We start from the raw sequence: 14,012 nt of genomic DNA on the forward strand, positions 1-14,012 counted from the left end.
TGGGGTTGCTAGGTAACGGGCTGGGCTTGGCTGGGGTTGCTAGGTAACAGTGCCAGTGGAATTAGAAGTTTTTTCATAAATATTAGGGAATTATTTACCTAAACAAGCTCTTATATCTTGCTGAAAAGTTACTTATAGTTAGTTTTCTCTTATTTTAAATTTAATAAGATATCTGCATTAGAAACTGAACAAAAATACTTGGTAAGATTTTGTGTTTTTGCGGTGAACAAGTGAAACGGGGAAGCAGACTCTTCCAAAGGTCTGCTTCCTCAGACTGACTCTGTTCCTGCATAATTCAACGCTTCACCCCTTCAAAACCAAGAACAAACGGCCAGATGTTCCAGCGGGATGTTTCCTGTTTCTCAGCAGGTGGTGATGCGTTCACCTGCTTCCGTCTTGCTGCTGAAGCCGGCAGCCTGCTTCAGCGCTGCAGCGGTCAGCGCCAGGCCTTTGCTCTTCCTCAGGCCGTGCTGCAGCACCGCCTCGAACTGAGCGCACAGGCAGATCACCCTGCAAACACAGAGCGCTTCAGTTAAACCTTCAGTTATTAGGACAGCAAAAAATATAAAGAAAATGACTAAATATATCATAATATATCAAACATAAAAACACAAAATTTCCACATCCAGTCAAAAAATGAGCAGAAAGAAGATTAAACTTATGACGCCAATTGTCTTCCATATTTATATTTACAAATGTAATTTTTACTCATCTCACAAGTAGACCTGTCATGATAACAAATTTAATGACAAATTGTCTGAGAAGTTATCACAATAAATGATAATATTGTTGTTTTGGTACCATTTTCCAGCAATAATGACATCATAATGCAAGGACAGATTCCCAAAGATCAATAAACTTTAAATTCTAACAAACATTTAACACTGGGACTGGAAGACATTTTATATATCCAAGATAAATAAAACTAAACGGAAACAAATACAATAAAATTCTCTGTAAATAAAACTGTCCTATGAGACCAAAACACCAAACTGAAACTTTCATCATCCAGGTTTTGGTAGAAACACAGAAATGATAAATCATGCAAATGGAAACGATTGAGCTTGTTTTAATTTATTATGAAATTAAATGATTTATTGCTTATTCTGACAGGCTCAGTCTTAATTTCTACTCTTTCCCAATTATATCTATAAAGTTAATGAATTATAATGCACCTTATATCATGCTTACTGTCTACAGTCTCCTGTCAGATATCCAAACAGCCATGGGCCTTTCACAATAAATCAATTCAACAGGTTAATTCATTCAAATAATTTATTGATTTAACACCTTGAAATTGGGCCTCTGTCTCTTTAAGAAACTCCTGCTCTTTCATCCATCATGGCTCCTCTATTAACCCTTTAACGTTTTTACCAGCGTTGCTCTGAGCAGCAGCTCCTGTAATGAGCCGTTTGCTGCTGGCTAGTCTGAAGGAGCAGAGTGGGGGAGGAGCTGCGCCTCAGAGGCGGAGCTAGGTCCACCCAGGCGTTTTGAACAGCTGAATGGTTGCCATGGAGACTAGAGGATTTCTCAGACATGAAAGAATCAAAGCAACACTGCAGGTTCGTTTTCGTAACATGATGGAAGGATAAAAAATGTTTGATTTTAGACGATACCGGCCCTTTAAGACAATTCACAGAAGGCAGTCGGGTTTTATATGTTAAAAAAGACACAACAACTTCCTGAAGAGTTGAAGTGCTCCTTTCAAGCTTAATTTAGCAGTGAAAAGAGACACGTGGTCCAGTCTGATTCCGTTATAGCCTGGAAGGTGGTTCTGAAAAACATTTTATGTTTGGTTCTGTCTGAAACAAACATTTCCTGTTTGGACCTGCTCTACCTGCTGTCTGAGTCCGTGGCAATCTCTTTTCTTCCTCCAAAGCGGATTTGGCACTGCAGAGATATGAAAGGAATGAAAACATGAGAAAGTTCCCGCTCTGCAGGCGGCAGAACCAGAGCAGATTTCAGTAAAATATTTTGCGACTTTCCAGTTTGAATGTTCTTGCAGCAGCTCCCTGCTGCAGAACAATCAGGGTTCGGCTTTGATCAGAGTCACGCAGCTGCTTTCTCTGCAACCTGAACCCAACCTGCTCACGTTGCCATGGTGATGCCCATGCTAGACCATCTGTTCTTCACCATCCTCATCCTCCCAGAATGTTTTCTAACAAATTTCCACAAAAATCAACTCAGGAAACATTGTTCTACTTCCTGTCTGTGTGAGCAGCAGGTGAAGGAAGTAAAACAACAACAGATCCACATTCTGTCACATTAAAACCATAAACTGCAGTTTAGTATATTTATGGAGGTTTTACCAAACAGGTCAACACAAAGCAGAGAAGAAAGTTAAGAAAAGCAAATTAAAATGTATTATTATTAAATTAGTCCCAAGTCTTGTAAGAAGAGATAAAACCACATTTTAACTTTCAGATTTAAATGAAAATCTCCCCACATTGAAACATGATGTTGGCAGCATTATGCTGTGGGAATGCTCTTTAGCAGGAACAAGACGACCAGAGTTGATGGGAAGACGGATGGAGGAAAACCTAAAGACTGGAGGTTCTCCTTCCACTCCCAACATGCAGAAATATTCTGGGATGCTTTACATCAAAGCTGATTCATGGGTTACAATGACCTAGTCAAAGTCTAGACCTGAATCCAATAGCAGGTCTGAGATGAGTCTTTAAAAAAACTCAAGTTTGAAGAACTTCATCCAGCCTGAGTAAGAATGAGCAAAAGTTTCCGTCTGGATGTTCAAAGATGAAACAAACTTCAAACTGTGAAGTCGCCTCGCGCCGCCGCAGACGCGTCGCGCCACCGAGTTTGAATACTTTCAGATGGGTCTGCAGCTGCATCTCTATTTAATTCAGAATTAACCATCATAATTCTCCCAGAGTTCAACTGAACTGAACCACTGCTGCCTCCTGTAGGAAGGATGCTAACGCTAACCGCTAACGCTAGCCGCTAATGGCTAACCGCTAATAGCTAACTGCTGATGGCTACATTAACCACCAACTCTAACGGCTAACACTAATCGCTAATGGCTAACATTAACCACTAACAGCTAATGGCTAACAGCTAACTCACCTGTTTGACGGCGTCCAGCAGCCTCTCGAGGAGGTTCTGTCTCTTCGCATCATTCTGCTGAGTTCCTACAGAGGAAGGAAACACACTGATGATGAGGAGGAGGGACGAAGAGGAGAGAAACATGGAGGCCGTTTCCCTGAAACCGTTACAACAGAACAAAGTTACTCTGGGCTCAGAAACGGTTCTGCTGAATAAACAAACCTCTAAACGTTACTGAAGTTAATCTGCGGAGTCCAAACTTTTTATCACATGGGCCAAAATCATCAACAGAGAAGAACCAGGACAAAAATAAAATCACAATTTTTTCTACAAATAGAGAATTCTGATTTTTTTTTTTTGTTGTTTAAAAGGCTGAACAATGATCTTAGGTTCAAAGCTTAAAGAGTTTGAATGTTTCCCTCAATAAAAGAAATGTGTAGATTGTTTTAGGTCTCCACTGAAAAAATAAAGAAAAGAAAATCGATTCTGAGCAAAATCATGTGGATTTTAACTCTAATAACCATTTGAAGAATTAATTTCTGTTTGGTATCAAAGTATTTTAAACTGAATTTGAAATTAAAGACAAACTCTGCAGCCAAAATTTATACTGGAAGAAGATTTTCATAACTGTGGAAAGATTCTTTTAATCATGAAAAACCTTTAAAAGTCTCCATCCAGTTGAGTCAATTTTATTCATTAAACACTTTAAAGTCAGCAGGCACTGATCAAAGAGCTAACAACTAAATAATTCAATTAAGTGAATACATATGAGAAGTAAAAAAGAAATGGAATGAATAAAATCATAAATGAAACCTAATGTCAATAATAAAATACTAACACCAGATAGTTTCTACAGAGGCTGGCTGTTTCTCTCCGGGGACTCCAGCTTCCTCCGTCCAAAACATGACTGTAAAAAAATTATATTAAAAATTAAACCTGACCTCAGCTGTCCTGTGGTTTTTACTGGTTTTAAAGGAGGAAAACGTGGCGAGTGGAATAAAAGTTCAGAACCAAACTAGAGGGCAGAATCTGGACTTTTCCTTTCAAAATAAAAGTTGAGTGTTTCTAGGCTGTTGTTAAGGTGACCTGAGCGAGGCGTTGTTGTTGTTGGACTTTTGCTTTCAGATTTTTGCTTTCATTTCCCAGCAGCAGAGTCTGACCGAACCGAGCCCAAGTGTTCCGAACCACAGAATAAAGCAGCTGGAGCTGAACGTGTGCAGGAAGTAGCTGGTTCTGGTTCTGTTAGCTCTGAGCAGGTTGCTGGAGCAGAACCTCCCCTGGCTCCTGGATGAGAAACTCACCGTTCATCCTGACATCCGACCTCCTGGACCGGAAACGGCTCGGAGGAAACGGTTCTTCTCATCTCCCAGAACCAGCACCAAGCTAGCGGTGCCCCGGCTCCATGCCGCCGCCGTAGCCGACCTGGACCCACCCAACAGCGGCGTGAGCGCCGATGCTCGCTCGGTGAACAGCGAGGCCTGCGGGGGAGCCGCTTCACGGTCCGATAACCCGGCGGGCCGTGATGGACGCGGTTCCGAGGCCGAACTCTGAGCCGTTCGGTCCCGTGTCAGCAGAACCGGGAGCCGCTTTGGACCAGAAACCAAAAGTTACCAGAGTATAATCAGTTCAGCCTGTGACACTGCGAAAAACTGAAACCGACCACTCACATGACAGCAGCGGGGTCACGTGACCAAACACACTCCGGTCACATGATGACGAGCGCTGCTGGGAGTTGTAGTTTTTAGCTGAAAAACTGATTTCCGTCGCTTTGTGCTTGTTCTGCTGGTTCTTTGCGGTCCAGATGAGTAGATATTCTTCTTCTTGGTGTCTGAAAATGTTTTCTTCATTCTGTAATTTATCCAGTTCTATCATTTCCCCCATTTGCTTCCTGTGGCCTAAAATGAAAACTAATGTCAGATTCAAGTTTTTGTTCCTCTTTAAAGAAAAAGTAACACGTTCGCTTACTAAAATAATGTAACGAGCCACCAGCTGTTAAATCCTCACGAGGATAACATACAACCTCCAAAGCAATGTGGCAGAATAACACATTGGGAGGTATTCTACATGGAAAATAATTATACAATACAATTATATATTTTTCACAGAAGAAAATCTAAAAGGTGTGGCAAGCATATTATTGAGCATTACTTTGCAAATTCATCTTTCTCTTTGGTGATATAACTGAAATACTCTGATTCTTCTTGGTTGAGTCAGGTCCAGTGGAGAACATCTGTGCACAGTAGTATTCAAGTCTTTGCTTAAATTCTCTGTTGGATGCATGCCCGGTGCTTCACGTCACCATAAAAGTTTTAAAAACAGAATAAACAAAATCAATAGACTTGTCGCTTTTGAAGTAAAAGTTGCTGAAGAATCTGAAAAGTGCGTAGCAGTTTTTAAGCCCCTTTTCTGGTCCCCACACTCAGCCACGCCCCCAGAGCCTGTAGGCTCCGCCCACTTTGATGACACTGGGGGCGGGGCTAAACACTCACACTTTAAATCCTTAATGGTTTAAACCAGTGTTTCCCAACCCTGGTCCTCGAGGCACACTGCCCTGCATGTTTTAGATATTTCTCTGCTTTAATACACCTGATTCAGGTGATTGCAGTTCAGCAAACACTTGTCAATTGAAATCACCTGTGCTAAAGCAAGGTAACACCTAAAACATGCAGGGCAGTGTGCAATGAGGACCAGGGCTGGGAAACACTGGTTTAAACACCAAGATGGAAACGTGATATTTACACAACTTTTAATTTCACACAAAAATTCTAAAAATATTTTACGAGTTATAAAACAAGTTCATTGTGGGTTTGTTTCATCATTAGTTTAGATTTGACATATATTACAAGCAATAATTTAGTATTTTTGCAGAAAATAGAGAACATATGGATAGTAAATGCTTGTAGCTGTTTATAACTGTTTTCTGCTTCAGGTGTGTCAGTGTTTTGTTTCGTTTACAATTTCCATGATAAATGAACAGATCATGCAGATACAATGAAGCACTTCACTCATTTCAACTCCTCCGAAATCTGTAAATGAGCTACAGATGGTCAGCAGTAAAAACAGTCAGTAGTCTCTGAATGTGTCACCAAACTGCTGTTGTTGTGTGCAAAGTTTACGTCTTATCATTCATCATCTCTGTGTTGACTAACGATTACAGACACATAAAAATAACTGATAAAGACAAAAATAAAACTCCAGCTTCAGGTTCTGACTCTTCATATGGACAAAGTTTCTCTCACAAGTTGTTTTGAGGAAGACCCTTTAGAGCTGCCATATATGGTGGCGAGTGTTACATCCGTACCGCAGTCTGAGGGCCCGGGGCCCCCGGAGGGACCCTCTTCCACAGGCGGAGCCTTTTTCCTGAAGGAGTTCCTGATCCCTTTGGAAACCCGCCTGACGGCCCGGCTGAGCCGCCTGTCCCGGGTCTTCATCAGGCCCACGTCGTCCTCCAGCTCCTCCGACGGCACCTCGATGTTCCCCGAGTACCAGAAGATCCACCAGATCAGGCTGAGGAAGATGACGATGGCGCCACCATAGATGAAGACGTCGTGGATCACCAGGCCACCGAACACCCCCACCATGATGACCAGGACACCCAGAACGTCGTGGACCACCGCCAGCCAGAAGGCACACTTACAGCGGCCGACTCCATCGTACGTCTCCTCCATGACCGGCGCGATCTGCACGGAGGTGGACATGATGGCAGAGGAGGTCCTCCAGACCAGAGGAAGAAGAAACCTGGTCCGACGGCGGCTGCAGGACTGTGAGGTTAAATCCCTGCATGGAACAAGCTGCTGTTCAAAGTACAACGTTCACCGGTTGTTATCTGGAATCCACTGGATCTGATGTTTCAGTTGCATCATCTCTGACAAACACGCAGCAGTCATTCCTGAAAATCACCTCCCATCATCCTTCCCTCTGAGAGACGTTTGGTCATTTCTATTTATTGTTGAGTTTTGGTTTGGTTTGAAGCAGTTTCTGATTGCAAAAAAGTCCAATGAAATCAGTGGTGGGCACAATCCGCTAACAGCTAATACTGGAGCTAATTAGTAGGTTAGTGCTTTAGCTTTGAAAACATTTAGGGCACTTATAGGTTTCCATAATTACTTTTTCCAGATTTATTCAACAGAGCTCAAGATTGTTACACTTCCTCTCCTAACTAACTCCTAAACCAAGAAACATCCAGAAACAAAATAAAACGGACAGTAGAGAACAAGATATGAACATTTAAATACAACATCAGAGGGGATTCTAATTATAATATCAAAATAAAATTGGTGCTGCAGGGTTGTAATCTTTTAAGGACCAATATAATTTGAATTGATTTAGCATTTAAACTTTTAAAGATTCTATAGTAATTGAATATCACATTATCTAGAAATCGGGTTCTTGTTGCAGATGTTTCCTCTAAAGTTTCATGCGGCTCCCAGTTGAAGTTCATCCTGGAAGGAAAGCAGCCGGACTCTGTGACTGTGACCGGCTCAGCCCTGCTCTTCATCTCAGACTCATGTCTTCCTCCAGTTCCAGGCTGAAGACAACAGCCAGCATATCGCCCACTGAGAGCAGCAGGAAGATCCTCTCCTGGACCCGGCAGATCCTTAAAACCGGAAGGAAACCCGGCCGACCCCAAAGGCCTCAACATTCGTCCTCCAGCCCCTGGCTGAGGCGTCTCCGCCGGCGCTTCTCCTTCAGGACAGGGATCCACACCAGGCCCACCACCACGAACATCAGCCCTACGGACAGGCAGGCCGATGCCACGGACCGGGACGCGCCGCTCACCCCGGCGGAGCGGAGCAGGAGCAGCAGCGCGCCGGCCGCAGACATCAGAGACCCCATCACCATGGAGATGATGGGCTTGTGGAGGAAGGCCCATGCTGGACCTGCTGAGAGCTGGTCTGAGCACAGGCTCTGATCCTCAGGTTCCTCCATGGCGTCCTGAGAAAACCTCTTGATCCGTCAGTCCGTTTGGACTGGTTCCGCTCCCATGGAGGAGCAACACCGTCTGCATCACCAGTAACCTGGGAACACAGGCCGGTAACTCCAGAAGGACCGACGCAGCCGCAGATCAGAGGCAGGGCTTCGGAGAGCCGCCTGTCATCATCTGCTTTCATTCAGCATCAATCATCCACACATCAGCGCTGACGGACACAGCGCACCTGACTCCACCAGCACAGGCTGCTGGACAAAAGCTGCGTCACCTGATACAGGCGCACCGAGAACAACCGTTTCCACGGCCACCGCACGCAGCACCAGCCGGTAACATAAGACAGAGAAATTTGTTTCCCTCATCAATCCATCCGTCAATCACTGACCAGGAGGCGGAGTCAAACATGACATACCGTGACCGCAGTCACCCCAAAGGTCAACCTATCGAGACCAGCATCACCCCAAAGGTCAACCTATCGAGACCAGCATCACCCCAAAGGTCAACCTATCGAGACCAGCATCACCCCAAAGGTCAACCTATCGAGACCAGCATCACCCCAAAGGTCAACCTATCGAGACCAGCATCACCCCAAAGGTCAACCTATCGAGACCAGCATCACCCCAAAGGTCAACCTGCAGAGACCAGCATCACCCCAAAGGTCAACCTGCAGAGACCAGCATCACCCCAAAGGTCAACCTGCAGAGACCAGCATCACCCCAAAGGTCAACCTATCGAGACCGCAGTCACCCCAAAGGTCAACCTATAGAGACCAGCATCACCCCAGAGGTCAACCTGCAGAGACCAGCATCACCCCAAAGGTCAACCTATAGAGACCAGCATCACCCAAAGGTCAACCTATAGAGACCAGCATCACCCAAAGGTCAACCTATAGAGACCAGCATCACCCCAGAGGTCAACCTGCAGAGACCAGCATCACCCCAAAGGTCAACCTATAGAGACCAGCATCACCCAAAGGTCAACCTATAGAGACCAGCATCACCCAAAGGTCAACCTATAGAGACCAGCATCACCCCAAAGGTCAACCTATAGAGACCAGCATCACCCCAAAGGTCAACCTATAGAGACCAGCATCACCCCAAAGGTCAACCTATAGAGACCAGCATCACCCCAAAGGTCAACCCGCAGAGACCAGCATCACCCCAAAGGTCAACCTATAGAGACCAGCATCACCCCAAAGGTCAACCTATAGAGACCAGCATCACCCCAAAGGTCAACCCGCACACTTTGGCCCCCCTGATCCAGAGTCGGTCTGGAGCCTCAGGAAGCCCGGCTCTGGGCTCCACGGTTCTGATTTGAACAGATTGTTTCTATAAAACCGGAGCCGTGTCGTGATCAGGTGCTGACTCAGCTAAAATCGTGGCCCCGCCCCCTCCACAGACCGCGGTATTTCTGGAACAGGAAGTGCAGTCATGAACGCGTCACTGTTTTTTCTGACTGTGATGTCATCACAGCGTCATGGTTCTGATCCGAGTTCAAGAGAACAAAGGAGATTCGTTTCTCATTTCATAATTTAAATAAATATTGTGACACATGATCCAAAAACAAAAAACATTTATTCTAACATTAAACCAACAATACAGGAAATGGAGCTTTATTATCTCCAGTAAGGTACAAACTAAATAAAACTGCAACTTTCCAAAAAAAAAATCAAAATCTTTCAAAAACTGGAGTTAAAATGATTCAAAACAGATTTAAAAGCTGATTTATGCATTTGTAGCTGAGTTAATTTTAATTTTTTATTTTTTTGATGAACCTTCTCAAAACACCTTGTTGAATTTACATGATTGCTGTCACCTTTGCACTTATTTCTGTTTTATACTGTTTTATTTTGGATCCTAATGTGGCCCCAAATCCATCCCCATATTAGTTTTTCCTTGGTTTTTGAATTGTATTTTATTTTGGTGGAGAAGCTTTTATTTTCTTGTTTCCTGTCTCCGTGTCACATCCTGTGTGTTCCCGCTGCCCTCCTCCGCTGCCCTCCTCAGTTCGCGCCAAGCTGCGCTGTGGAGAGGTAAGCGCACAGAGTTGTCTTCTGCTGTACATTAAAATATTAAAAATGTAAAAAGAAAAAGTATGCTGTTCAACTCATAACTTGTAAATAGTTGGTTAACTTTTTGATGTTTAGCACAGCACTGTTCTGGGTATTTAATTCCCACGTTTTTTGCATTTATTCAGTTTACCGTGCCAACATGGTTATTTTATTTTTGTTCTTTTGGATGGTAAAGGTGTGTGTGGGAGAGCCAGAGCCAGGAGCTGCTGCTGAATATGTTTTTGTTCTAAACAGGTATGTGAGTTATTTCAAAATGTTATCTGGTTGTTAAATGCATGTATTTTGGTATATTTTTATATTACTGTGTAAAATTGTAACCTTTGGGCAGATTATTTCTGTTTCAGTTTTATTTTAATTGTTTTGTATGAATGCAGATTTTATTTTATTATTATTTGTGAACTTTAGATGATTTTAACCCATTCCTGTGAGTTCGCGCCAAGCTGCGCTGTGGAGAGGTGTGTGTGGGAGAGCCAGAGCCAGGAGCTGCTGCTGAATATGTTTTTGTTCTAAACAGGAATAAATCAATGCAAATCCTGGTTCCTGTCGTGATCCATTCTACACCTGTTACATCTGGTGCCGTGACCCGGATCCATTGGTTAGCCGCTGCCGACCGCCGAGGGTTCAGCTGTGTGCTAGTGACGCTGATGTCATCAAGCTGGTCGACCTGTGGATCCTGTTCATTACTGTTGAGGTTACGATCACTCTTCTGAATACGGACACTTAAATAAATCACTCAAATCGCTATATTAGTTTGATTAAAGCCATTTTTTTTTGTGAACTGTGGAACCTTTTTGGTTTATTTTTTTTACATCACTGCTTTTGTACTGTGTGAAGCATGGCAGGCAGAGGTCATAACACCTTCAATGTTTTCACACCAGTAGTTGGGCGTGGCAGAGGGCTGTTAGCCCAGGGTGGTACTCACATGATTTATGAGGGGTCATCAGAAACAGAGGAGATTATTGAAATACCTCCGTTGGAGCCCCAGTTTTCCACCCCTGTAAATAATAATGACAACACCATGCAGCAGTTACGCGACCTCATTGGTGAAATAGGGAGCCAAATAGGTGAAGCCATTACCAGCCGTTTGTTACACAGTGGATCTCACCTCACTCCAGAGAAGCCTCCACCATCACAGTGTACGCAGAATGAGACATCCAACACAGTGATTGACCTCGCGAAAATGAGCCTGGTGGTGAAACCAGACATTAAAGAGCCTCCTATTTATCGTGGTGACGGTGATGATAGGATTTCTGTTCATGAGTGGATAGAGATGATGGAGGTCTACCTGCGCAAGAAAGGATTCTCAGCTGAGGAAAAAACAGATGAAATCCTGAACCATCTGCTGGGCAAGGCAAAGAGCCTTGTAAAGATTGGACTAAAGAGTAGTCCTACTACCACACCTGTAAATCCTGAGGCACTCTATAACATTCTGAGGCGCTATTTTAGCGACATTCCTGGGTCTTGCTTGCCACTGGCTGATTTCTATGCTACTCAGCCGGTGGCTAATGAGACACCAGTGGACTACTGGGTCAGACTTAACACAGCTGCTGAAAATGCTGACAGACACTTGAAAGATCAAGGGAGCAGCCTGAACAAAATGGATGCAGAGATAGCAATGATGTTCATCAGGAATTGTCCTGATCCTAGTCTTGCCTGTGTTTTCAAGTGTAAGCCCACCACCAAGTGGACACTCACTGAGGTGCAGGAGGCCATTGATGAGCATCAAAGAGAGCAGCAAGTGAAGAGACCACATGCAACTGCGGCAAAAGCAAAAGCTCTCCAGATTGCTACTGCAACAGCAGCACTTGACCACTCAGAGCCTGAAGTAGAACGTAGGCAAGTGAACACTGTCAAAATTACTCCTGTCAGTTCTGCCAGCTCGAATGATCGTACTGCAGAGTCAGGTGCTCTGGAACGGGTGTTAACTATGCTTGAACGAGTATTAGAACGCACTGCCCAGCCTGTTGGTGATACTCAACCTCAGTTTTTCCGTCCCAGTCAGTCTTCTCCATGTCAAGTATGTGGCAATAGTAACCACTCTACACGAGCACACTGCATGAGAGAGAGAAGGTGCCTGGCCTGTCTCGAGATTGGACATCAACGAAGAAGCTGTCCAAAAATCACTAACACTCAGCGAGTTGGAGACTCAGCTGAACAGGGAAACTAAGCCACTCACACCTGAGAGGGCACTGTGTGAGTGAGTATGATGAGACCCTCACCTCAAACGAAGATATAAAATCTGTGTATACAGAAAGTTTGAAATCTGCTCCATCTAATACCTTTGTGTTGTTTCAAAACATATCCAGACTAGAAAAGGCTGACAGCCTCTTTTACACTGATGCACAGGTTGGGGATAAAGTATCTTTGCAAGCCCTTTTGGACACTGGCTCCATGGCCTGCACTATCAGTGTAGAAGCTGAACAACTCCTTAAGGATGCAGGGCTTGCATCCCAACCTGACCGTAATCATAATGATATCATTCTCGTTGGCTGTGGAGGAGTTCAAGTAAAACCCAAATGCATCCATGAATTGAAAGTGAAAGTATATGACTGTGTATTTAGTGTTCCAGCTCTAGTGGTCGCTGGGCAGAAAGATCAGCTAATTCTGGGCACAAATGTCATCAAACACCTTCTAAACCAGTTCAAACAGTCTCCTCACTTTTGGCAGGTTATGAGTAAACCAGAGTCTGCCCAAACACCAGAAGTAATACAGTTTGTTAGTATGCTATCTGGCATTGAAAGATGGAGAGGTGATGTAATCCCAGATTTTATTGGAACAGCTGAACTGGTGCAGGCAGTCACTCTCCTCCCAAAGCAAGAACATTTGATTTGGGGCAGACTTCCCAAAAACTCACCTCTCTCCGAGGGCAGTGCCATTCTAGTTGAGCCATCAGCCAAAACACAGATCCATAAAAAAGACATTATTGTCTGTAGATCGGTGTCCTCCATGAATGGTGACAGGTGGGTCCCAGTGCGCATTCTAAACACCTCTGATAAGGCCATCACATTAAAACGTCGCACCAAAGTAGCAGAGGTGTCCACCTGTATAGCCCTTGAAGATATGGATATGACTCCTGAGCAGGTGCCCGGTGCAAAAGTCAGTACCAACAGTCAGACAGTGAAAAATGACAAAACAATCAGCTCTGACTCTCCCTGTACCGGTTTCCGCAACACCCTGAGTGACTTGGGGCTGGAAGATCTGGACATTGACTCTTGTGAGGTGTCTGATTATTGGAAGTCAAAACTGTTGCAGCTGGTCCAGAAATATGAAGGCATTTTTTCAAGAAGCAAACTTGATTGTGGGCTGGCCAAAGATTTTGTTCACCGTATCCGCCTTTCAGATGATCGACCATTCAGGCTTCCATATCGACGTGTTCCACCAGGGCAGTATCACAAGCTGCGGCAAGTTCTCACAGAAATGGAAGAACGGGAGATCATTTGCAAATCTAACAGTGAGTGGGCTTCTCCTGTAGTGCTGGTGTGGAAGAAGAATGGAGATCTAAGGGTGTGTGTGGACTATCGCTGGCTAAACGCTCGTACAGTTAAGGATGCTCACCCGCTGCCGCACCAGTCGGACTGCTTGACAGCTCTGGGTGGGAGTGCCATATTCTGTGCCATGGACCTCACCTCTGGTTTTTATAACATCGCCATGGCTGAGGATGATAAAAAACTAACAGCCTTCACCACACCCATGGGGCTGTATGAGTTTAACAGGCTACCTCAGGGCCTCTGTAACAGTCCTGCCAACTTCATGCGCCTCATGATGAACATCTTTGGGGATCAGAACTTTTTGACGCTGCTTTGTTATTTGGACGATTTGCTTGTATATGCTCCTGATGAGGCAGAAGCTCTGAGGAGGCTCGAGATTGTCTTCAGCAGGCTTCATGTCCATGGTTTGAAATTGGCCCCCAAGAAATGCCAGCTATTCAGGAGGAGTGTGAAGTTTTTGGGGCAT

General features: G+C 44.4%; 3 protein-coding genes and 1 long non-coding RNA gene across 6 annotated transcripts in view; 1 reads left to right on the forward strand and 3 right to left on the reverse strand.

Moving 5' to 3' along the window:
* The window catches only part of snx29 (sorting nexin 29), a 127,392-nt gene extending 122,438 nt beyond the window's left edge, over positions 1 to 4,954 (reverse strand). Inside the window, exons 1-4 of one of the 3 annotated variants that reach the window (XM_088016540.1) lie at positions 4,362 to 4,825; positions 3,082 to 3,146; positions 1,838 to 1,890; positions 386 to 510 (exon numbers count right to left, since the gene is read on the reverse strand). In XM_088016540.1, coding sequence (XP_087872666.1) covers positions 386 to 510; positions 1,838 to 1,890; positions 3,082 to 3,146; positions 4,362 to 4,368 — 250 coding nt within the window. In that variant the 5' untranslated portion in view covers positions 4,369 to 4,825. Of the gene's footprint in view, positions 1 to 385; positions 511 to 1,837; positions 1,891 to 3,081; positions 3,147 to 4,361 lie in introns of all 3 variants that reach the window. The other 2 variants (XM_088016539.1, XM_088016541.1) reach the window with 2 other exon arrangements.
* Positions 4,955 to 5,792: 838 nt separating this feature from the next.
* On the reverse strand, positions 5,793 to 6,969 carry LOC106925752 (transmembrane protein 238). The gene has a single exon (XM_015000226.2). It carries the CDS (start codon positions 6,756 to 6,758, stop codon positions 6,276 to 6,278), a length of 483 nt encoding a protein of 160 aa, XP_014855712.2. The 5' UTR covers positions 6,759 to 6,969; the 3' UTR covers positions 5,793 to 6,275.
* Positions 6,970 to 7,695: 726 nt separating this feature from the next.
* LOC106925753 (phosphoinositide-interacting protein-like) lies at positions 7,696 to 8,058 on the reverse strand. Its single transcript, XM_015000227.2, has one exon. It carries the CDS (start codon positions 7,987 to 7,989, stop codon positions 7,696 to 7,698), a length of 294 nt encoding a protein of 97 aa, XP_014855713.1. The 5' UTR covers positions 7,990 to 8,058.
* Positions 8,059 to 10,065: 2,007 nt separating this feature from the next.
* On the forward strand, positions 10,066 to 10,594 carry LOC148153550 (uncharacterized). The gene is made up of 2 exons (XR_015766360.1): positions 10,066 to 10,292; positions 10,464 to 10,594. It is a non-coding gene; the product is annotated as an uncharacterized LOC148153550 (long non-coding RNA).
* The last annotated feature ends 3,418 nt before the right edge of the window (positions 10,595 to 14,012 follow it).

This window comes from Poecilia mexicana, unplaced genomic scaffold, assembly GCF_051168715.1.
Source record: "Poecilia mexicana isolate PSO_F unplaced genomic scaffold, ASM5116871v1 scaffold_19, whole genome shotgun sequence".
Taxonomy (NCBI): Eukaryota; Metazoa; Chordata; class Actinopteri; order Cyprinodontiformes; family Poeciliidae; genus Poecilia; species Poecilia mexicana.